We start from the raw sequence: 24,589 nt of genomic DNA, 5'->3' as shown, positions 1-24,589 counted from the left end.
AATTGTGCTGTCAGGTCAGCTTTCTAAGCCCACCCCCCCGCTCAGTTTTCAACCCACCCCTTCTCGCCTTGCTTGCTCTTCCGTCCCTGAGGGCCGACTGTACCTACGCAGCTTTTCCGCATTCGCCAGCTCACACTTAGAAGTTTTAGCGAAACTTTAATCTTCCTCCGACACCAAACTTCCACTGTAACCTTTCCAGTGAAGCCTAGGGACGGAGGGAGGAAGGGAATAAAAGTAATAAAGTTGGCTGTTTGGTTGTGCAGTGTTTGTGACCCCGCCACCCTTCCTCGGTGAGAGAGAGCCAAAAGGATTCCTTCCGCCTTTAGGCTGGATGATTAAACAGATTTTTTTTCCCCTTTTTCTTTGGCTTCAAGCAGGACTTTAAAAAGAGAAGCAATTCTTTCTCCTCTTCTTCCTCCTTCCCTCAACTTCCTCTCTCCTCCTCCTGTTTCCTGCTTCCGTCTCTACAAAGAAAGGAGTGCCAGCAGTTCTTTTTCTCCTCAGGTGTTTTTTTTCTTGTCTCTTTCTTTCCCTCTAACCTTTTCTTATCTTAATAAGCATTTCTTAATCTTCACCTTTATCTCGCTTTGTTTCCCCCTATTTCCCTCTCTTTTCTCTTTCACAGCATCCCTCTCTCCCATCAGCTTTAGTCTTTTGACTTCCTCCTTTTTCCAATAAAAGTCAGTCATTTGATCTCAGTCAACACCGATTATTCAGCCACAAAGCTTGTTTTAAATGTCGGTGTTAACATCCCTCCTTCCTCTCTTTCCCACCCTCTATCATCCCTCCATCATTTGCTTTCTTGCCTTTCATATTCCTTTTGTCCTTAAATATCTAGTTTTCCTTTTCTTACTACCATCTTATTTTCCCTTCACACATCTTTCCATCCCTCCAACCACCTTCAGCATCCTCCCTTTTATTCTCCTCCTTTCTGACCTCTCTGGTTGTTTCTCCATCACATTATCTTTCCTAATATCCCTCCATTCTCAACTCTTCTCCTGATGTCCCATCACTCACTCTCCTTTCCCCCTTGTCCCCCTTTCCGCCCTCCACCTCTTTCTCTCCCCCCGTATTTTATTTCCTCTTTGACAGCTGCAGTTTAGCCACCATGCTAACTTCTCCCAGGAGGCCGTGTGTGTGTGTGTAGGTGTGTGTAGATGTGTGTGTGTGTGTGTGTGTGTGCTTAAGCACTGCTATGTTTGTGAGGAACAATTTGAGCTTTAGGACAGGGAAATGGTGACATTTTGGCTAATCCTCGCCTCTTCGGCTGTTTGAAGAGGAAGCATCAGGTTAAAGCTAAAATCAGGTTAAAGATGACGTAAAGGATGAGGTATAAAACATGTAGTTGTGATGGTTAAAGTTAAGAAAACGACTAACAGCTAGGGCAGTGTATCCAGACTGGGTGGTTTTCTGCCCAATTGAGCAGCTTTTTGTCTGATTGCATGCATATAAATGCTTTTGATGAGGCTGTGATCATTTAGGTACCACTTTTCCCACCAAAAAGTTTGACTATTTTCTGACAAATCGGTTATTCCTGTTAGAAATTAACAAGCTATCGTTAAGATTGACAGGGCCAGATGACATAAACGTTTATTACAACTACACTAAAACATTTTTCCCAGTTCAAATTATTATTATGTCAGTTTATCATAGCTTACATCTGTTCATATAACGTAATACCTACTTTTGTGTCAGGTGGGTTTGAGGCTTTGATTGGGCTAATTGTGGTCCGTCAAATATGAGTTCCCTGAGTTAGGGAAATGTCAGTGAGGGTACTCACAAGGGTAGGACTGAATGTCTATACTGATAGAAGGAAAATCCTCTAAGATGAGGACACTACCTCAGCTCTTCAAGAAGTAAATCAGTGATAAAGTTTGTTAGAAAAGAAAAGTTATGGTTAAGCTTAGAGTTTAGGGTTGGAGGTTAAAGTTTATAAATTGGGTTTAATTTCAGAACTGGTAACCATCCAAAAAACGGAGTGGAGTCATGTAGTGTTGATGGTTCAGAGAATTCATTATGTCAAATGAGGGTCCTCACAACTATAGAAGTATGTGCGCGTGTGTATAATAAGGCTTGAATGACCTTACAATCAGAAGAGAAATTACTTGACCTCACATTTTCAAAGAGTAGATTAGAACTAATGTAATTGCAGCGGTTATTTAAAGCTTTCATTAGAACTCCCCTGACTGGCATCTCACGTCTTTAAAACTTGATGTTCCCAGTTTGCAAAGCAGGGTAATTTGTAGTCTCCAAGTTCAAGCTGAAATGACTCCAAGTGTGAGTCTCAAAGTCTTTCTCACACTTTACAACTGTTTTATTGGCTGAGTGGGACTAATGATGACGAGTAAACTGATCTTCATCTGTAAAAAGAGAGTGCGTCTTTAAGTTAAGTTTGGGTTTAGTCTTAGAAAAGGTGAACATCGAAATAAATAGATTAGGGTTTAGGTAATTAATTGAATGGATATAAAAAATAAGAGAGATCAGGGAGGGTCATGTATGTTATCTTATTTTCCCTTAGTAGACCTTCACTGGAAGCACAAGTGGGTGTTGCTACCTGTTACGCCTGCTGCACCTCCAACGGTGCCCTTGGGTCAGCTGCAGGATCATCAGCCAGAGGACCACTGATCATCAACGTTTTGCTCCTTTAACCCGGTACATCTCCTGGTGGCGCAGCAGTGGAAGGGTCTTCCACTCCCTGCAACTGGCCTTTGGGTTAGCCGGTACCCCAACTCCTTCCTCGGCCACAGCCAAAAGCCGCCCTTCTCTGCTTCTGAGCATACTTCATTCTCTTCTGCTCATGGGCAGCCTCAGCTCCCTTCTCCCTCTGGAACTGTGAGCTCAATGACGATGACAGACTTGGCAGACAGAGATGTGGTTGTTATTTCCCTGGGGAACTGCAGTGTACCAAGGTTGACTCTTATGATCCACTCCTTGCCGAGGGAGACAAGTCTTGATGGAGCCCTTAGGCAGGTGTTTTCGTAGCCCACTCCAAGCCTGATGAAGTGGACGAGCTGTTTCCTGCAGAACACTGTGTATAGTGTTTGTCTCCTGCCTGCAGATTTCGAGTGTTTTGGCTGGCTTCCTCAGGAACTAAATGTGGCATGATCTGTTGCACCCCTGAGTGCAGTCTGACTAAAAATGTTGGAGGCTTGCATTGATGGTACTGTAGAGGAAGCAGCTCTCCTTGTTGCCGAACCACTGGTGGAGGTTTGGTGGGCAGGGCAGGGTGACGTATGTTTCACAGATGAGAAAACTGAGCCTGGACTGTGGTATTTTCCAAAGATCGGCCAAACCGATTGACCTGTCAACGATGCCCTCCCATTTTGTCCGGACTCCCCAGTGACCCTGTGACATGGCCTTGATCTTAAAACAATCATGCTCTGCCCTTCTCACCTCAGCTACCACCATTGGTTTCCTCTACTTCCTGCATGTACAGTCTGGCCTCTTGTACTCTTGTTGCAGCCTGCTGATCGCCTGGTTGACTTCTCCTTACACTGTCCATTTCTGTTCTGTTTGGATGGAGGCATTTGCACATCTAAACAGTGGGTCGGCAGACTCCCTCAGCTCCAGGACCTTTTTTTCTGTTTGTAACCCAGGCTGATGGACTGTAGCAGCAGCTGTAGAGCATTCCTCCAAAAAAAGGCCAATGTCTGAGAGGCATTGAGGTAGCCCTAGCCATTTCTGGTGTTGGTGGTTTTGTCGATCCTACTGGCAGCAGATGAGAGATTTTTGCACATCTTCAGTGGCCACAACACCCTTCGGTACAGAGTGAACTTGTAGCACAGCACTCTGTGCCTTCCAGGGAGCTGGCTTTGGCCAGGCCATCTGAGAGCTGTTTCAGTGCTTCTTTCCCCCTCTGCTTGTCAGAGAGCTCTACAGTGTACTGCCTTCCAAGGCTCTGGATGGGCTGGTTGGCCAACGGCGAGATTTCCTCTCCGCCTGTGTCAATGACGGTTTTGTCAATATGTAATTGTCAAGAATAACTAATAATTAAGCATTTTGCTGCTGACAGTTTTCCAGCTGTCTGACCACGTTGCAGTGAAGGCTGCTTAACAATCGTAGCTGCATCAACACTAGTGAGGCCTTTTAACTCGTTTAATGATCAATGCACTTTTAGGAAATGCAGTGATTCAGATTATAAAGTGACACCTGAGCAATGAGGGTTATCTTAATATAATCTTACAAAAGATCTCATAAAACGTTCACCATCTTCTCTTTTGTGTTGTCTTCTGCAGTTTTTCACAGAGAGTCACCTCCCACTTCCACCAGCATTTGAAACTGTCACTTCCTCCATGCAGTTTTTGTGATGTACTTTAACCTACCGTCTGCTCTAAGTCCTCATTCTGGTGGCAGGGTGTTTTTGTGCAGCGCCAGAACTCCTTGAGCTGAATCGCCCCCACACGACTCCCAGGTAGGCCTAACATCTTTCATCCAGTTCACCTACAAAACATCTCTGAAGATATCATTTGATCTATAATAGGTATATTTATGAAATAATATGTAGGTAAAGATAATAAAACAACATTGATTTGAGTTTAGCATCTTTGATCCTTACGATCCCCATGGTTTGAGTTTCTCTTGTTTCAAGTTAGTGAATTGTTTCCTACTTTGTATCAGTGTTTTCCATTACAACAGAGAGAGACAGCGGTAGAGAGAGATTATTGACATGCATTTAGGCTCCTGATAAAATTACAGCTCACTCTGTAAAGGATTATTAAATTAGGTGCAGAGCAGCCAGAGAGGTCTTGTGATGCACATGCAGCAAAACTATTGTATGCTTGGGAGCCTGAGCTTAGGCGCGGCTGCAGATTTCAGGAAGTAAAATCTACAAATGGAGGTAAAGCAAAACATATTCAGTGTTTTTGATTGATGGTACTGTTGCTGAGTAGTGCTAGGTTTCTTTATTTTGCAGCTGGTATTCTATATTCTGCAGGATTCGAGGCGTCACACAAATTTCATTACTTGTTCAGTTCTGATTTCTGCGTTAATAAAGGGAGCATATATTGTACGTGTTTTAACTCACAACTTAAATATACATTTGCCAGTGTGTGTACCTGTGGGAAAATCAGTAAGAGCCCGGGAGACAAATTTGGCGAGAGAGGGGTTAGTGGTTGTGTTGCTCACTCCGAAGGATGTGGTGTAACTGCTGCTTCGTTTACCTTTTTAGGCAAACAACATGTGCAGCCTAACTGATAATACATCGCATTGTTTTTTACGTGTCATCTTCATGCTGTTGTCTTGTACAGTTCTCTTCAGCATGCACAATTATTTAAGCAACACACAGAATCCCAAATTAAAGAAAGAGAAGGTGCAGAGTAGCAGTCAAACACAGACTACAGGAAGCAGTTGTGAAAGCCTTTGCTTCCTTTTTTTTTTTTGCTTTCCTCTGTCGTGTCTTTCAGCTGTGTCGTCAGCTTTGTGTCTGTCAGTTTATTTCCACATTAAATCTAAAAAGCATAAACATAAAGGGAATTGCTGCAGATAACTCTTTTTTGACATGATTAGTCTCATATGCCTTCAAATTATGATATTTTGAATTTACAGATCTGTTTCCACTATCATAGACTATTTCAGGTTTTACTACAGGCACATGTACAAGTCTGCCTGTCCTCATATTAACCCCTGCTTTCTTTCCAGTTCACCATGTCCAGGAAGGTTGTGAGGACCAGTAAGTTCCGTCACGTCTTTGGTCAGGCTTTGAAAGCTGACCAATGCTACGATGACATCCGAATCTCCCAGATGACATGGGACAGCAACTTCTGCTCTGTTAACCCCAAATTTGTGGCCATGATTGTGGACGCCAGTGGTGGAGGAGCGTTCATGGTGTTGCCCTTGAGCAAGGTGGGTCACAGGAAACACCCTGGTTGTCTTGGCACAAAGGAGAAAAACATATATGCTGATTAGCTCACTGTCCTTATGCGTCTCATAATACCATTTTTGGATATGCATATCATTTTAGATGCAAGTTGGTGCAATGTTTTTTTTTTTTTGACACCATGTTAGAGTTTTAAAATTTGAATACTGCCAGTCACCATCACACATTCAGCTGAATAAGGAAGTTTGATGCCGACTTTGAGTCTCTCTACACGTCACTCGCGCTGCTGTTCAGAAGTTTTCACCATATTAGGAGTTCGTTGTCAGCTCAGCCAGGGCAGGATGTGGCCTCAACACAGTTATTCTGCAGCCAGTTTTTGAGTATGTTAGGTGGCTTGAAACCTCTTTATTGCATTTTGTGTTTCAGAAAAAGACCATGTGGCCTTTTTATAGTCATCTTAACATTTGAATTTTTCAAAGTATCTGAACTCAGTAAAGCTTCTCTTAGGATCACCTAAATGATGAAGCTTATGAATTTAAAATACATAGGTTATCTGTAGGCCTTGGAAAGTCTTAAAAAGCATTGAAGAAGCTTGAAAAAATGTTACAGTAATCTTATCTCTAAAATATTTTTGTATGTGATTGCAGGATAGCAAAAGACATTATATATCCATTAACTAAAGGTATGATTAAAAAAGTCTCAAATAAGTCTCTAATGTAGTATATAATTCTCAAGGGGAAAGTAATCGAGAGACCGTGGGTGTAAAAAATTATGTGGAGACATTGAAATACTCATTTAGATAAATATTAGTGCTATCATGCTTGTCTCATCTTGCTCTAAGGACCAATAACTTTGGTTCAGAATAACAGATAAAACATAAAATTAATCATCATGATGGCAGCCAAGATTGGGACATGGAAGGAGAACCAGAGGAACTATGGGATTTCATCTCCATGGCCCTGATCTCCTCTCTAACACAGTTACTAGACATTAAGGAGTAATTGAAGGCATAGCTGTGGAATTTGTATCAGCTGACTATTAACTTCCTCTTTACACCTAGACTAAATGATCTGTTTTTTTTTATACCATTATAGTTGTGTGTAACCTTTCAGTCCCTTTGCTTTATTAAACCTGCTATCATCACCTTTTGTAGCTGCCATGTTTCTTTTTAACACTACAGATGACTCTTTGGTCTTTGAGAGCTGTATTCACCACCCTTCCCGATGTTTTTCTCTCTGCAGACAGGACGTATCGACATGTCCTACCCCACTGTGTGTGGCCACACTGGGCCGGTCCTGGACATCGAGTTTTGTCCCCATAATGACAACATCATTGCCAGTGGCTCTGAGGACTGCAGTGTTATGGTAGGCATTACTGTATTGTAACAGCAAGCATGAAGTTTCAGTCTGATCTTTCGAGCATTGACTGTAGTGTTAATCTGTAATGTTTGAATAGATTTGGGAGATCCCGGACAGCGGGCTGACCACGTCACTCACAGAACCTGTTGTCAAGCTGGACGGCCACTCTAAACGTGTTGGCATCTTGAGCTGGCACCCCACCGCCCACAATGTGCTGATGAGTGCAGGTATTACACCATCAAGGCATTTACATGCTCAGACAGAGGGAGGTAGTCTGTTCCTGTTCACAACCAGGGTGGTATGAATGTCACAGATGTATTGTTGAATGAGACTCACACCTTTGCCTAACAGGAAGTTCTCACAGCCTACACCCACTTTTCTTCACTCTGAACAGTGATCAGCGCTCTTGTTAACACATTTCACAGGACTCCTTAAACCACTCAATCTGTGAGTGTTAGACAGTAAACTGAGCTAAATAATACGACCAACAGCTGAAAGGACAGGGCTATATGATTGAAACTGATAATATCAGGATGTCAGTAGTAGATAAGGTGGATAAACAATAATTGAATTATCGCCCAGCTCAAACAGCTGCTACTATATTATCTGGTACATTCCTACAGTAGGTAAGGTTGCAGAGATCACTTTGTGTGTCTAGTTCTGCAAAGACTTTTTCATTGGATTTCTTTATTTAAAATAGGTTCAGTGAATATGTTTCTTTTCTTTTCTGCGTAGTCATGGCAGCTATCACTGTTTAATCCATGCTCCACAGTCTGTATCCACGCTCCAATGTCTACCTCTGTTCATGTGTACAATTACTCTTAAAATGGCTCACAGTGAAGCCCTCTTTTGATTCACCACACCTCACTTCACTACACAGGCTGTGATAACGTGGTGATCCTGTGGAATGTGGCTCGTGGGGAGGAAGTGTTGAGGATTGACAGTGTGCACACTGACATGATCTACAGTGCCTGCTGGAACAGGGATGGCTCCAGGATTCTCACCTCCTGCAAGGACAAGACTATGAGGGTGCTGGACCCACGCAAGGGCACCGTCCTCATTGTAGGTTTCCTCCTCTTTACCGTCCCTACTTTGTAACACCACTGCATCTTTACCTGTCTTAAATTATATTTGTCTGCAAACATTTGTGACATTTAACTCACAATGATTAGGGCTGTAATTGAGGATTATTTTCATTATGGATACATTTTTTTGATTGATAAATGAATAATTTGGGTCATAAAAGGTAATAAAATAATGAAAAATACTCAACTTTTCCCAGAGTGCAAGATGACATCTTCAAATAGCTTTTATTTTTACTTCACTGACATCCAAAGATATGCAGTTTAATAAGATGTAAGACAAGAAAGGCAACAGCGGCTCGAGCAAATGTTTGGCATCTTTGCTTGACAAATGATAAACAATTGATCATTAAAATAATTGCAGATTAATTTTCTGTCAGTCGACTAATGGATTCATTTTCAAATCGTTTCATCTCTAATGATGACAGTTTCTATAATTTGTGAGTGAGATTTAGCTGTTTTATTAAGTAAGTATAACAGGGAGTCTGACATTTAACATTTTTAATCAGCAGCATTATCGAATTGATAATTAATCTCTTTTTGTTTATTCATGCACATGATAATGTCTGTAGCTCTGTCTTAACACCCGCTCTGCTTCGCCTACAGGAGAAGGAGAAGCCTCATGAGGGCTCCAGGCCCATTAGGGCGGTGTTTGTGGCCGACGGGAAGATCCTCAGTACTGGCTTCAGTCGCATGAGTGAGAGACAGGTGGCGCTGTGGGACCCTGTGAGTGTCAACAACCTGCGGGTTCAGCTTTAGGACTTTTATCTCTTTTTCCACTTAACCAAGATTCATGATCCTTATTTCTATCCCCCTAAAAAAGTGTTTTCCAATCTTTTGTATTTCTCAGCAATAAATATGAATTACTAACTGTTCACCCGGCCAATAAAAAAATAAAAAAACATTTATAGGTATAATATATTACAAGTTTAGCGCTCACAAACTTATTTAATCTGCTTCAGCAGAACTGTGTGGGTGGGGTCAACAGTGGCCTGACAACATGAACAACAATCCTGCCCGCTTTAAACCAGTTCAAACAAGAGCAAGAATTTGTAAAATGACATCTACTACAAAATCCTGCTTGTACATGCAGTATATATTTTAAACTGAAATTTTAAGGTGAATGTAAAAAACAGCCTTCTGGGTCAAACTCTGCCCACACACCATTTAGTAAAGCTCAAAAATCCAAATGACATAACAATAAGCAAAAATTCATTTATAGAATGAAGGGGGACTTACGTGAAAATCTTGAAAGTTTGACCCTTTGTAATAAGTGTTAATAATTTGTTACTAGGGAATTATTTACTGTATTTACAACACTGCTGTTTCACAACTGCCTATCTTACAGCACTATAAGGGCGTTGTTGCTCTGCACTATCCCACATCAAATCTAATTGAATGAATCTGTGGCTTACCTGCAGTCTGCTCTAGCAGCCTTTTTTAATACAGAATATCATATTAGATATAATCAAATGTATAACTCTGTGTATCTTAATCTCTTTTAACAGAGCAACTTTAAAGAGCCGCTGACCCTGCAGGAACTGGACACCAGTAGTGGCGTCCTTCTTCCATTTTATGACCCAGACACTGGAGTCGTCTACCTCTGTGGCAAGGTTAGATTTAGATGTTGAAATAACTCTGGTTCGGTGTCTGCCTCACCCACACGGACAACTGACGTTCACATCTCCTTCACAGGGGGACAGCAGCATCCGTTACTTTGAGGTGACAGATGAAGCTCCTTACGTCCACTATCTGTCCATGTACAGCAGCAAGGAGAGCCAGAAGGGGATGGGATACATGCCCAAGAGGGGCCTGGAGGTCAACAAATGTGAAATCGCCAGGTAGTGACATTTATGTCTTCATAAAACAATAAGCAGCTCAGTTGTTTTAGCTATGCTAGCAGTGTGGCTCTATGGATGGCAATGCAGTTGGTCCACCACTGCTCCAAACTGAAATAACTAAACAACTATAAGATGAATTGACATGAAATGTTGTACAAACATTCATGTTCCCTTGAACCTGACCTCATGTACAGCCTCACAGAGCAGCTGTAGACTTGTTTATAGTGTTTTATTTGGAGGGCAAACTTGCCTCTTTCCTTCAAAGTCTCAAGCTAGACTGAACAATTTAAAATACAAACAAATCTTTCTACTTTCAGATTCTACAAACTCCATGAGAGGAAATGTGAGCCCATAGTGATGACGGTGCCACGTAAGGTACAACATTCACTTTATATACTTGTATCAGACAGTTTGTGGGTTCATTTGTGCATTTCTGTCTTTAACTCTTCCCCTCTCTGTGTGCGCAGTCTGATCTGTTCCAGGAGGATCTGTACCCAGACACCGTCGGTCCTGAGCCTTCAGCCGAAGCTGATGAATGGTTTCAAGGAAAAGATGCCCCGCCCATTCTGATCTCTCTAAAGGACGGGTTTGCAGCGACCACCAAAGCCAAGGAGTTCAAAGTTCACAAGACTCTCCTGAAGACCACGACTGCTTCTGCTGGCAGTCAACAGGATAACAGCGGGGTGAGACATTTAAACATTTAAAGATAAATATCATGTTACATTCAAACTGTTTCACCTGTACTTTACTTGAGTATTTCATTTTTATTGTGTGTAATCAAACATACTCTTTCCTTTGTCTGTCTGTCTGTCTCTCAGGAGGTCCAGTCCTTGAGAAAGGAGGTGAAAGACCTCAAAGCAGCGGTAGAGGAGCTGACCAAGCGTGTGAGTGAGCTGGAGAGCAAGAATTAAACTAAAGAAGTTTGGTATACAAGAAAAATAAATCAAAAGAGAAACAATGGGGCAAGGAAATACTGTTGTGATTTTTGATTGTAGTGAGACAAAGGGAGAGATTTAACACAACGGTTGACAAAAATGGAACATTATAGTTCTTTGTCTTGAAGCTTGAATTTGTTTATTTGGTTTGTCTGATCAATTTGGGAAATTCCTATTTTAATATATGCTTTTAGTTTGAAATAAAATCTTGTGTATTTTCAAAATACTGTTTTGACTTTTTCTTTTTCAAACAAGGAAGAACAGGAAGTACACATGAAACACACATTTGAATTACACCAAATTTTAATCATTTATACTCATTGTTGTGCGAAATGAGAAATAAAACATGAGCAATAACAGACGTCATATATAAAATGTTTGAAATGTCATGTGGACCAATGTATCATCAGAGAAACAAGTGCACTCAGATGCTCCCTGAGGCCCACTGAGGTGCCTTTGGTTAAACTAAACTATTTTGAGCAGCCTTTTCTGACTCTGGATGATAGAAACAGTAAAAGATTGGAGAGAAACAAGTGACAAAGTGATAAAACAATGGTTGATTCGAACAATATCTAAAACATGAGGCACTACTGCATCTAAAAAAGGCCGTGCAGCTCTTTTACGCTGAAATATTGAACTTGGATTATCAGTTTTCTTCTCACAAATACACTTTCCAGAGTTTCAGAATCTTGAATGTTACTTGTACACTTGTCTGGATATTTTAAAGATGCAGTATTTCAAGAAAAATATGGAGAATGCAACAGTTTTGCAGCTGGTATAAAACCTGTTTTATCTATACATTTACAGCCTCTTTACCCTTTATTTCCACCTACTTTCAAATAGCTTATGAATAACCCTGCACCTAATAGTAAAACAGCTTTAAAGTGTAAAATATCACCAGAATAACTATGAATATGAAAGAAAGAAATTGTGACAGTTACTATGAGCATTCAGTATTTACAGAGACCTTTTCTGTTTTTTTCTAAACAACCCCCGGTGTCATCTCCTTCATCACTCCCCAGTATTTTACCAACTAAATCACCCTCCCCTCCCTTCTATCAAAACACCAGTCCCCTTCGTAAAGCCACTACACGTAGTTTTTACTGGGGGCGGAGGCATTGTTGCTGTAGTACTTGGCGGTTCCACCAGAGCTGCCAGAGTTGGGCCTGCTGAAGCAGCACAGCAGACCTCCAGCCAGAAGGAGCAGCACGCCGGCCCCCCAACCCACAAAGATACAGGCTCCCAGCTCCTGCTTCTGAGCAGCGCCCATCAGGGGGTCGTTGAAGTTTCGCACAACAATGTGGGCGGACCAGCTGACCGGGATGATGACCAACAGGCCAGCCAGCAGCAGGCCTATCCCGGCCACCAGGCTGATCTTGGGCTTGACCTCTTCGTTCTGCACACAGGTGGTGAAGTCGGCGCCGCAGAACAGGATGAGGAGGCTGAGGCAGGCGAACATGCAGCTGATGATGGTCATGGCGCGGGCGGCCTGCAGGTCAGAGGGCAACACCAGCAGGGAGTCGTAGTTCTTGCACTGCTGCTGGCCGGTACTCTGCACCACACAGGTCGTCCACAGGCCTTCCTGATTGCTCTACTCACACACACGGAGAGAAAGAAAGGTTCAGTCATTTCAAACATCAGTCATATCCAGGGGTGGAAAGTAACTCAGTACATTTACTAAACTTACTTTACTTGAGTGTTTCTATTCTATGCTACTTTACACACATCTACTCCACTACAGTCCAATGGGAAAAATTTTAGTTTTTGCTCCACTACATTTATTTCACAGCTTCAGTTCAGTAAATAGGTTTTACATACAAAGTTCAACTTAATGTCAACTTAAATATACAATCCTGCTACTTTTAATTAAGTAGAGGTCCTGAAAACATCAATATAATCTTGTTTTGTTGTGTTTATATATATAAATCCTAATAAATGGAGTGTAGCTAGTCACATATGACTGGAAACTTAAAAATAATTTTACCATATCGTAGTGGATTGTGGTAAAAAGAAAAAAAACTGTACACACTAAAATGAATGCCCATTTTAAACAATTAAAGGACAGGTCTGTAATTTTATGACCAAATGACCTAAAGGCATTTTTGCACAATAAAGATTAAAAATAAATATTTTGTTTGCCGGTTAACTGAGGCAAACTGATAAACAGTTTTACTGCTGTGTAGTAACAGTCATCATTATGGTGTAGTGAAGTTTTTCATTACCTGTGCAGTCACAATGTTGGAACCTGTGAAGGAGGAAACCCTCCAGAGCGGGATAGCGCAACATATGATCACCCCGATCAGGCCGAAGACCCCAAGGGCCACACATACAATCTGAACTCCAACAGATCCCATTCTGTAAAAGGACAAGACGGAGAGGAAAGTCAGAGGCACGAAGATGATAATTACAGCTGTTAACGCAGCAAATGTAGTACTTAACATTTCCTCCTTCAGCACAGTGTTACTGTTGTTTTGTACGTGTGAGTGCCTGTTGTGAATGGCTTTCCCAAGATCTAAGATTTATCCTCTTTTTCAACTTCGGCTAAGAATTTATTTATTTTTTAATTTTTTATTTGAGTTGCTCACTTATATCAAATTCTACTTTTAATTCCTTGTACTGCTACTTCAGTGCTGTTTAAGTAAAAAAAAAACTCTTCCTGTTTCTCTCCTTTGGTTAGGGAGGAGGAGTTGTTGAATCTCTTCCACTGTTCCAAGATTGTAAGATCCTTTTATCTGTTGTTACTCTGGTGTTACTGTTGATCTGTGGGGTTTTTTTTATTGCATAGCTGAACAGACAAACACCCGTTCCCCCTGACAGGCCTTCACAGGATTATGTGGCTTATGGCTACATTTTAAAACAAATTCATGTCCTGACGGGCCCGGGCCTCCTGGATCTCCACCCACTGGCTGAACCACTCCCTCGCACCTTCTTTCTTGGAAAATCTGCCGTACTTACTTGTACTCAAACTTTAACTTCAGATGAGAGTTAAAGTTTGAGTAAAAAAGGTGGAAGCATGAAAAGTGCTGCAGTTTAAAGAAGTACTGTGTTTTAATAGTTAATTTGCTATTGTTTTATTCTAATATATGGAATCTTTTGATATTGAAAATATGAAAAACACACACAATTAACATAAATGTAGGTGCTGGGGGAAAAAAAGCACTCAATAAAATTTCTAACTCTCTTTATTATTCAGTGCGTGTGAATAATCTGTTTTATGAAAAGGAGGCCCTCATCCACACAGACTATTCACACAAACCTTTACCAGCTAAAAACACCCAAAAGAGCACATTTTGTTGCATCTTTCTGTAAATGTCTCATGTTACACTCACAGAGGATTATTAAACCTAATTTCCTACGCCATAAATCTGGTGAAATAACAAAGGAGAGCCAATAACCCAGCCAGGGTTGGACAGGGTAACTTGGGCTGGATTTAGACCAGGACAAAAATATCTTATTTTAAGCATATGTGACCCGCCCCAGATCACAAACTTTCAGAGCAGATTGAACACTAATCTGATGTGGGTCACTGGATTTAAAATCAGATGTTTTCTCCTCCTATTACTGAAAATGCAGTCATTTTCCCTCAAATTACAGGATAAACATACACTTCATGCTAAGTGTGAAGTCTTATCAAACTTAAAACACAGACAAAGGGATCACAGACAAAAAGTATTGGAAAAACATATCAAAAACATGCTGCCTTTCATACCTTTTTTTTCCCCCTTTCCTCTCTCACAGCTGTTTATTTGCACTTTTCATGATTTTTACTGGTGCCCATAAAAAGGTATTCAACTAATCCTCCACCAATCCTTTCATCCTCTGTTATTTCAAGCTTTTGGAGAATCATATCTCCTTTCAAAGTGCAGGCTGTCCATCTGCATAAAAAGTGGATTAAAAAAATTATGCCTACCTTTTTATTTTGTGTCCTCTGAACTTCTGAAAAATTCAAAAATTAGGTGAGGTGTTTCTTGAGATTTCTTCCTTTCTTCTTGCCTGTATGTTGTTTTGAAGATGCTGTTTTCTGATGTACAATTATGCAGAGACTGTGTGATAAGATGGTGTATTTGTAGAGGAATGTGAGGTGTAGGGTGGGCCGGGCTTAAACTGGGAGGTACACCTTAAGGACCCTCAAGACTGGACTTGTCCTGTATGTATGTTTCCCTCTCTTTTGCACCCTTAGCCTTGCTATAGATCTTAGAGGAGTTCTTACTTAACACACCTCTGGGGATAAACCTTGGCATCAGTAATCCTTGACAAAAATAGTAAAAAACACACACACACACACATACAGGGTTGTTGTAATTGCAGTGATGATGCTGAGTGAATCATTTTATTCGCCATAAAAAAAGAAAATTGAGTCATCTGCTGATTTTCATCTCTACGCACCAAAACAAATACTACCGGGGTTTCCTTACCTGCACATTACCCCCCTCCCTCCACCTACCTCTGTCGAAACTGTGATGACGAATGTAAGGAGACTGATTTAGGAAACCAAGACTGAGTAGGTTTGGGATTTTGCGTAAGACTATGAGAGAGGATTGATGAGGGGATGGAAAGAAAATGAGGAAATCCAAAAGGAATGTTGTAAGACCAATTAGGCCTATACAGATAGTTTTTTACCAAATTAAGTGTTTTGAATTTGTTTTGCTTGAGTAAAAGTAACAATAAAAAAAGATCCTGCAGCAAAATAAAATGAAAGTATTAAAAAACCTACAATTTCAGAAATATATCCCCTCTGAGTATTATACTATCATATATTACATGATTGGATTCTTATTATATTCATACATGAGTGTATTTTGCTGCTATAGTTGGTTGGGGTGGGAATAATTTTAACAATTTCATATACTGTTTTATTAGATCATCATCATGTTTTGTATGTAAAATCTTAAACTGTAAAAGTAGCAGATAAATGCAGTGGAATCCAAAGCAACCCATTACCAGTTATACCTCATATATATATTATATAATGAATAAATGCACCTAGGTACATTATATCAGCAGTAGCACTCAGTGTGAGTTTTTCTGATCTACATGTCAAAAAAGCTGGATAATCAGGAAACTTAAATGCTATTAAAACAAATCTAATATTTCTCATTACTCTGTTTTTTTTAGCAATATTTCTTTCATTGACAGCAGATATAGTAACATGACCAGAAAGAATCAAATTTACTGTTTTTATTATAATTTAAAATAATCGGCCCCAAAGATGATTATAGATTTTAAGAAAGACCACAATCCTCCCTAATGATGTTTATTGTAGAGCTTTTTTACTTCCATTTGCACTGTTTACTGTAGCAACTGTTAATTTTATATATTATATACATACATAATGCATTATATCTTAACTTTTGTCTTATTTTAGATTCTGTTCTTAAGGTCAGGGTTTTTAATTTAGTTTAATGTATGTTAATGTATGTTTGTATGCTACTGGGTGCTTTGAATTTCCCCTTCTATTATGCTATTATCTATATCTATCTAGTCTATCTTATTCTATCTATCTATCCGTATGATAATCTATCTATCTATTAATCTATCTATCTATCATCTATCTATCTATCTATCTATGTGCTGCATTTACAATTGTAAACACTGGGCGTCGCCCTTTCCCCTTGATGCCATCGTAAACGACTGAAAGGGGGAGGGGCTTAAGTGACTGACCCGGCGTGCGACCAATCAAACGCGCCGATTCGGGTTCTGAATTCCCGGACGGACCAATCACCTTCTGAGAAACGCGTGAAGACCCCGGTTTGATTCAGCCCTGCTACGTTACCGTAGACGCTTCGGTGGAAAACGGCCCTCTTTTAAAGTTCCTAGGGGGAAAAAGAGTGAAAGGGGACCCGGACGAAAACCTTAAGGAAAAAAGGGGCCACGCTTGAGCTCGGAGGATACACATCCACACCGCATTTCATCCTAGGACGACTGTCGACGAAACTGAACACAAGGTTCGCGGTTTTACGTGTTTTTGTCACGCAGCTAACGTCAGCTAGCCTCGTTAGCTCGCATAAGCTTCATTCATCGACTCAGTCCGCTAATGTTGCTCGACGCGCCGACGCCAGGCATCGTTAGTTAACTAGTGGATGCTAAAAAATGTGTTTTGCGAGTATCTAACTGTTGTCCGTGTCCTTTTCCCCCTCCTGTGTGCTGCTGAAGGTGCAACACGGAAACACATCAAGGTCTCGACTGAACGTCAGAAAATAAAGAAAATGGCGGAGCCAGACAAATTAAACATCGACTCTATAATTCAGCGTCTCTTGGAAGGTGAGTGCCCCCTGAAAACCCCCCCGCTGTGTGGCCGTGTGCTGTGTTCAGAAAACGTGAAAATGTGGTGTTTTTATATTGCAGCTGCGTCGGGTGAAGTTAAAGGTAGTCGAGCTCTGTTGTAGCTTCAGACTCGATGGTTGGGTTTTTGGGTTTGGGCGAAAGCTTGTAGCCAGATCAACCCTGCTGTGTGCAGATTGTTGGTCAAAACCTCGTTTAATTGGAAATATATATGTGTGTGTTAATCATAGGCATCGATTTCCGTTTTATTCAGAGATGCAAATCAAGAAATTGGTGCATGTAAAGGAAAGAAACATCACACATACATTTTACGCATCTTTTCTTACATTTATGTGTTTTTTTTTTTTGCCTAATATGTGATGCTGAGCTGAGATTTCTTACTCGTGTATGTCTGAATAATAACTGTTATCAGCTGGAGAATTTGCTAGGAGCTATCTTGCAACGTGTTTACCCTCATTGACACTCAAGTCTTGCAGTAATAGTTTGTTTTTGTGCCCTTTTCCCAGCAGAGCTCCTCAGTAACATGGGCGGACTGTCCTGTGTTGTGCTTACTGTTTAGCTGTTGGCGATCTGATTACAGTTTGCTGCCACAACCTTCCCCAGAGTGACTTGTTGATGAGGTGTTTTCATTGGCACAAGCTCACTTAAAATACTGTGTGAAACTGCTGCTTGGCCATTTCTGCTCCTCCACTTAACCCCTTTTTTTTTTTAAAGCCCGATATGATCTAATTACATCGTTTTCCTACAAAGCAGTGTTGTATGTTATGTTATGTTCTCCCTGTGAAAAACAAAATGTCCCTAAGTGGATATATTAGAATAATTCTGAGTTGTTTTTTTTATGTTGTAAACGTCTGGCGTTTAAATGATTCAAGTCTTGCAACTCGAGTGGTTTTTTTTTTTTTGCGAAAAAGAAACTTGAGACACGAGGCGAGAGCAGATATGGAGTGATCGGTAATCTGTTACAGCTCTACAGATCCAACACAAACTAGTCGTAAGTAGCAGGTTTTACACGTCTGAATCCCCGCTGTGTACAGTGTGTGGAGACATACTTGTTATGGTTTTAGGTGTGTGTGTGTGTGTGTGTGTGTGAGAGAGGAAAAACAGGACTGTTTATCTTCATATCCACAGGCTGATTGTGTAACAGGAGTCCTGAGGACATCCAGCAGAAGTGTACATCTCTTTACACCAAACCATACAGTTCATCTGAAGAGAAGATAAATAACGCGGTGACCTCTGTAGTTGTCCTTGTGAGGCGCACATTAATGCACACTACACACACACACACACACACACTTGTGCTTTGTATGTTTCACAGGAGCAACATCACGTGTGCCGGTTACAGGTCGTGTGGTTGTGATTCATAAAGAATTGTGCCTTAAGTCGCAGTATTAGGAGCTGTTTCGGCCAGTAAACAGAATATTGTGTACAAAGAAAGTTTTCCCAGGCCTGACCCTGTTAATAAATAGCCCTGTTTGTTTGCCTTTTTTAAATATAGACCCTGCACGATCTGCACGGACTGAGCTGCTGAAGGTGATTGGGATTATTCACAAATATGCATGTGCAGTCATAATGCCTCCCAGGAGTTTGACTTTGACTGCGGCAGTGTTTTGTACATGGATTGTTATACTTGGGCCGCGATAACGTTGTCTGACAAACAAGCCTGACAGTGGCAGTATTTATATCCTCTTATGTAACTCACTTGACCTTTTTTTTTTGCCCGTTTGTGGTTTTTATTGCTGAGAGTAACCACTGGCCTGGTAATATAACTATTACGTTGATCTGCTTTTATTCCAAGACTAAAGTAGACTCCAGAGTCAAAAGATTGATAAATTACCAGCTCAGTCTCCTACGTGGACAACAAGGTTACCCCCTCGGTTGCCGACTGTGTTTCAAGACCAAACCAATTAAATGTGTTTGGATAATGAGCGCTTTCAATTGGATTACTGTCGTCGATCTAGAGCTAAGTGAACTCTGAGAGTATGTGTCACTAATAGCACGTCTGGAGAGCGTGACATCACATAAGCTCAGCCCGAACACGCAGCACTGAGTCAGGAGCGCCGGACCAAACCAACTGTTGATCCCAGCGCTGTTGTGCTGCTCCGGCTCTTTGTTTTCTGCCCCCTGATCAGTGTGGTGGAAAGCCTTTTGTCCGTACACACTGGCTATGTGGCTAACTTTGGAGTAAGCTCTGTCAGGGCTTAGCCTCTGTAATCCAGGTTTAAAGTGACAAGCAGCACTGCAGTATTTATACCTACTTTTCACTGTTTATCACTTTGCTTTTAGTCGCCGCTTCAGGATAGAGCCATTATTCTACATCCATTTGTTGATTTCTACTCTCACCCGCCCTCTTTTGTAAGCGCTATAAAAACTGGGTTTGTTATACTGAGAGATGGTCTTCAGTTAAGTGTCAGTGTGAAACAACAGCTGTTGAATGGTAAAGAATATCTGTGATCTTCTTGTTATGGTTTATAGCTTTCACAAAAACCTCACCTCACCTCACACGGTGATCCAACCTGTTGGTTTATCAAAAGTGTCAGAGTCGCCCTTTTCCCGATTCCCCAAATTGTTGAAATATAATTAAATCCTGATTTTTAGATACCACACGTTAATGTGATCACTTGTGAAATTGATGTGTTTTTTTTTTTTTAAATGCCTTCTGTGGTACATTAAATCAAGAGCTCTGTTCTGCTTTACCAGTCACTGGAAAACTGTCACATCAGTCACAAATGTTTCTTTCATGCGTGCTGTGGTCGATGGTCATCACAGTCTAAAGCATTTACACCAAAAAGGCAACCAACAAGTGCAATGAAACTGCATTTGCACATAGAGATTGAAACCTTGTTTGAGTTCTGCTCTGGTGGCATTAAAACAGTCATTTTATGTCAGCGTTTGCTTATGAAGGCATGTTTGTTGTGAAGGAGGTAGAGTACATTGGAAACAGGTTTTAAGTAATGGCAGTGCGAAATTGGAGGCAGTTTTCTGTCAGTGTTGATCTGGAATATCTTGTTTATTGGATGGTTAATGAGTAATACGATCTGAGTATTGACCAAACAACTATCATTTACATACGAGTGTGTAACTTTGCTAGTAGTAGGAAGTACAATTACAGACGGCTATCAAACAAGTGTAGTTTGAACAGAGCTTTATTCCCGCTGTAATTACTCATCCCTGATCTGCGTCACTTTGATTGTTTGGCTGTTTGTCTGCTAACACCTGACAACTCTTTAATCAATCCCATAAACACATTAGAGCGAACTCCATTCACACCCAGCTCGACAATTATTATCTCTGAGGCGTTTGGAGGCGGCTGTGTCTCTTCTGTAGGTGCGTTCCCCGGTCAGCAGGCTGTGGTAGAATAAGCTCATCAGTAGTCTTTGTACAGTTTGTGTCGGGATCTGCTCTTCGGCATCGAGCCGCACATGTAGGAATGGCGGTGTGATTGATTCTGTCAGTGATACACACACACACAGACACGACAGACACACAGCAGAGACACACCACACACAACACACACAACACTCACACACACAACCACACAGAACAGAAGAGACACACACACACACACACACACACACACAGACAGAGCAGAGACACACACACAGACACAGACACAGACCAGAACACCACACACAGACACAGACACAACAGACAACACAGACACACACACCAGTGCTGAGGTAAAGTCACATGGCAGCACGTCCACACCCTACGGTTGGCATGTCAATGTGCAAATATTTTGCTCTGAACTATGAACAGTGGTTACTTTGATATAAATCATTTGAGAATGCCTGAGAGACTCCTTTGTGTTTGTTTCCAGGGGTATTTCACTGCACTCCTACCTTTTCTAGCATCTGAGCCATGACAGCGTGTATTACAGCAAGGTGTCATTTTAAGGCAAATAATCTGTCAGGAAAATGAATTGGGTTCCTTTTTTCAAGTCTTTATCATGACTTGTGTTTGGCTTCGTTCAGTGTGTGTGTGATAAGTGTGAAAAAGCAGGAGAGACCTGACAAACCTGCTGAATCCTTCAGATGGCATCAGTGAAAGTATCAAGATGTTGCCTTAATTATTACATGCTAAACACTTTATATTTGATTTCATGTTGTTTCTTGGCCTTAGCTGTGACTTGAAACTGTTCCAGCTCGTAACATGCTGTTCTTTCTTAACAGTGCATACTAACAGAGTTGCAGTGTCTTTGCTGCAGCTTTATCAGCTAGAAGGGGAAGTGGGTTTGACATCTTTCTCCTAGCATGGGTTTGTACTGCCACCTAAGCAGACTGTTGAGGCTGACAACATCAGGTTACTTTCCATTGATCACGTTTTCTCAGCTGCTGCATGTCTGTGCATAGTACACAGGCTCATGTTGTTATGTTGTGGTTTCATAAACGTTAAAAAGTCTATCTTGTGTTAGGAACTTGTGGTTTCCAAAATTGAGAGTGTAATCTAATGTTTCAGTGATTACCTGCTGAAGTGCTCGTTAGACTGGACTGCTAACAGAAGTTGCCAGCATTTGTGTGGTGGGAGGTGTAAATATCACCCAAGCATCACGTTTCATTGCTGTGCCTTATGTCCTTCTTCATTCGGTCTTTCTTCGAACTCTTAGCACAGGTGTGTCTTTGTGTTGCCTATGAAACATCTGTCCCTTTTATCTCCCTTTTTTTTTCAGTCAAGGGCTCTCGACCGGGGAAGAATGTCCAGCTGACAGAGGGGGAGATCCGAGGCCTTTGCCTAAAGTCCCGTGAAATCTTCCTGAGCCAGCCTATCCTGCTCGAGCTCGAAGCTCCCCTCAAAATCTGCGGTATGTTTTGATGTAGTGGTAACTGAGTGACAAATGTATCGAGACAAGAGTTTGAGACATCATTAAGATATTACACTGTAGACTGACATGCAAGAGAAGATGATCATTACATAAGGTTATGTTGATGATTTACTAGACCGGTTGCTCATCTGTAATTGCCAGTTGTTAAATGTGGACTCTGCATGCACTAGCAGCTACACCCAGTATTGTCATTTAAATTGCGTTCCTCTGCTGCCCTCTGCAGGTGATGTCCATGGTCAGTACTATGATCTGCTCCGGCTGTTTGAATATGGAGGCTTCCCCCCAGAAAGCAACTACCTGTTCCTGGGTGACTATGTAGACAGAGGGAAGCAGTCACTGGAGACTATCTGCCTGCTTCTAGCCTACAAGATCAAATATCCAGAGAACTTTTTCCTCCTGCGTGGAAACCATGAATGCGCCTCTATTAATCGAATCTACGGCTTTTATGACGAGTGTAAGTGCAGAGTCTTTTTTTTTTAAACGGAAAGAATGTTGAATCTGTTCTCTTGACTGTTTAATTAACATCTCTTTCGTTGGTAGGTAAGCGACGGTATAACATTAAGCTGTGGAAGACCTTCACAGACTGCTTCAACTGTTTACCTGTGGCTGCCATTGTAGATGAGAAAATCTTCTGCTGTCACGGAGGTAGGCCTTGTTAATGTAAGACGTCACGAGGATTAGAGTATACACATTAGAAGATGAAAAGCAGACTGAGATTGGGTGTATGATCTCTCTCCAGGCCTCTCTCCTGATCTTCAGTCTATGGAGCAGATCCGCAGAGTAATGCGACCCACAGACGTGCCTGACCAGGGTTTGTTGTGTGACCTGCTGTGGGCTGATCCAGACAAAGACGTGCTGGGCTGGGGTGAAAACGACCGTGGTGTCTCCTTCACATTCGGGGCAGATGTGGTGGCCAAATTTTTGCACAAACACGACATGGACCTAATATGCAGGGCGCACCAGGTAATGTTAAGCCAGGAGGCCTCGTGCCCTTGCTAACTGAAACAGTGGGACGTGCATTTGTCCTCGTTTTATTAAAGGAGTAATAGTGTACCAGGATTTTATTTCAGCTCTTTTACCAAAAAGTACATTTTAGATTAATTTCACTATAAATAACAAGAAAGACAGGTGGTTACTTCAAATATACTAATATGTAATATCAGCTGCATAACATTATGACCAGCCTCTTGGTCATAATGTTGTGCAGCTGATCGGTTTATGTCCATAAGGAGTAAGTGACATTTAGTGGTACTGAAGATCCAGGGCTCAACCAGCTGCACTAAAACGGTACCAACAAGCGAGTCACCGACTGACCTTGTTTCTGTTTTTTTGTGCGTGGTATTGACATTACCTTAATTCTGTCCGCAGGTGGTAGAAGATGGTTATGAGTTTTTCGCGAAGAGGCAACTCGTCACCCTATTCTCGGCTCCCAACTACTGTGGAGAGTTTGACAACGCCGGTGCCATGATGAGTGTGGATGAAACACTCATGTGCTCCTTCCAGGTGTGTAAAACCAAGGCTTTGTCTGTACTTTTTCATCTTGTAACAGAACTAATGTGAACCCTGTGGAGGTTTTGACCACAGGTAACACTGTGGAGAAATGAATCTGTGCTTCGTATGTGCGTGCAACCACTGATAGACAATTGGCGGTCGGACGGTGCAAAGAAATGTAGCAATATTGCAAGAAGGGCAAAGAAGAAGAAAACTACAAGCCTGTCAACCCAGATGTAATCAATACAGGATTTAAAATACTGGCTTTGCAAATGTCTTATGAGGAAGGCAATACATTCAGGCCACTGTGCTTTTTGGTGAGGAAAAACTCAAGGCAAGCAGAACTTGTTTATCAACGCAAAAACTCCACAGGACACCATTTAAGTACAAATTAGATGAATTTCTACTGTCATCACAAGTGTTAGTGTGTATGTCAAACTAAATGAGAATGTCTTTGTCTCTCACAGATTCTGAAGCCAGCAGATAAGAAATTGTATCCTTACGGTGGAGGGGGAGGAATGGGATCTGGAAGGCCGGTCACCCCGCCGCGAAATTCAGCCAAGGCTGCCAAGGCCAAGAAATAACACCCGCTGGGCCCCCCTCCCACAACCTGCCACACCCCCCTGTCGGCCCAACGCTCTCTTTTCCTCTACCTCCCAAACTTGTTTCTCCCTCGTCACCAAATGGCAACAAAGCAGACAAGTGTCCAGGGTTCAATCATGTCTTTTCTCTCTAAAATTATTTTTAACTGTTTGTTTGCAATTTTTTGTGTGTCTGGAAAAAAAAAAGTGAGAATGGTAGAGAGGGAATTGCTGTATTCTGTATGTATGTTTTTTTTTTTTTTTTTTCTTCCTCCTGTACCCTGTGTTCTGTTTTCCTGTCATTTTGTAGAGATGGGTTCTTGCCCATCCGTAATGTCACTTCAAACCTGGGTGCAGGGGAGGAGGGGAAGGGGGAGAGTGAGAA

At 41.5% G+C, this 24,589-nt stretch overlaps 3 protein-coding genes across 3 annotated transcripts; 2 read left to right on the top strand and 1 right to left on the bottom strand.

Moving 5' to 3' along the window:
- The first annotated feature begins 4,311 nt into the window (after positions 1–4,311).
- Positions 4,312–11,255, top strand: coro1a (coronin, actin binding protein, 1A). The gene is made up of 11 exons (XM_035655102.1): positions 4,312–4,411; positions 5,638–5,841; positions 7,057–7,179; positions 7,271–7,400; positions 8,054–8,235; positions 8,862–8,981; positions 9,764–9,868; positions 9,951–10,096; positions 10,414–10,471; positions 10,564–10,779; positions 10,915–11,255. Exons 2-11 carry the CDS (start codon positions 5,644–5,646, stop codon positions 11,005–11,007), a joined length of 1,371 nt encoding a protein of 456 aa, XP_035510995.1. The 5' UTR covers positions 4,312–4,411; positions 5,638–5,643; the 3' UTR covers positions 11,008–11,255.
- Positions 11,256–11,333: 78 nt separating this feature from the next.
- Positions 11,334–15,069, bottom strand: cldni (claudin i). The gene is made up of 3 exons (XM_035655103.1): positions 14,942–15,069; positions 13,254–13,386; positions 11,334–12,622 (listed from the first exon to the last, which is right to left on the bottom strand). Exons 2-3 carry the CDS (start codon positions 13,383–13,385, stop codon positions 12,119–12,121), a joined length of 636 nt encoding a protein of 211 aa, XP_035510996.1. The 5' UTR covers position 13,386; positions 14,942–15,069; the 3' UTR covers positions 11,334–12,118.
- Positions 15,070–16,782: 1,713 nt separating this feature from the next.
- Positions 16,783–24,411, top strand: ppp1caa (protein phosphatase 1, catalytic subunit, alpha isozyme a). Its single transcript, XM_035655133.1, has 8 exons — positions 16,783–16,976; positions 17,185–17,292; positions 21,980–22,111; positions 22,356–22,586; positions 22,673–22,777; positions 22,872–23,095; positions 23,501–23,635; positions 24,091–24,411. Exons 2-8 carry the CDS (start codon positions 17,238–17,240, stop codon positions 24,205–24,207), a joined length of 999 nt encoding a protein of 332 aa, XP_035511026.1. The 5' UTR covers positions 16,783–16,976; positions 17,185–17,237; the 3' UTR covers positions 24,208–24,411.
- The last annotated feature ends 178 nt before the right edge of the window (positions 24,412–24,589 follow it).

This window comes from Morone saxatilis, unplaced genomic scaffold (assembly GCF_004916995.1).
Source record: "Morone saxatilis isolate NCDOM2014 unplaced genomic scaffold, NCSU_SB_2.0 Contig14, whole genome shotgun sequence".
Lineage (NCBI taxonomy): Eukaryota > Metazoa > Chordata > Actinopteri > Moronidae > Morone > Morone saxatilis.
Note: the sequence above shows the minus strand (reverse complement) of the source record. Positions and strands in the feature narration are given on the sequence as shown.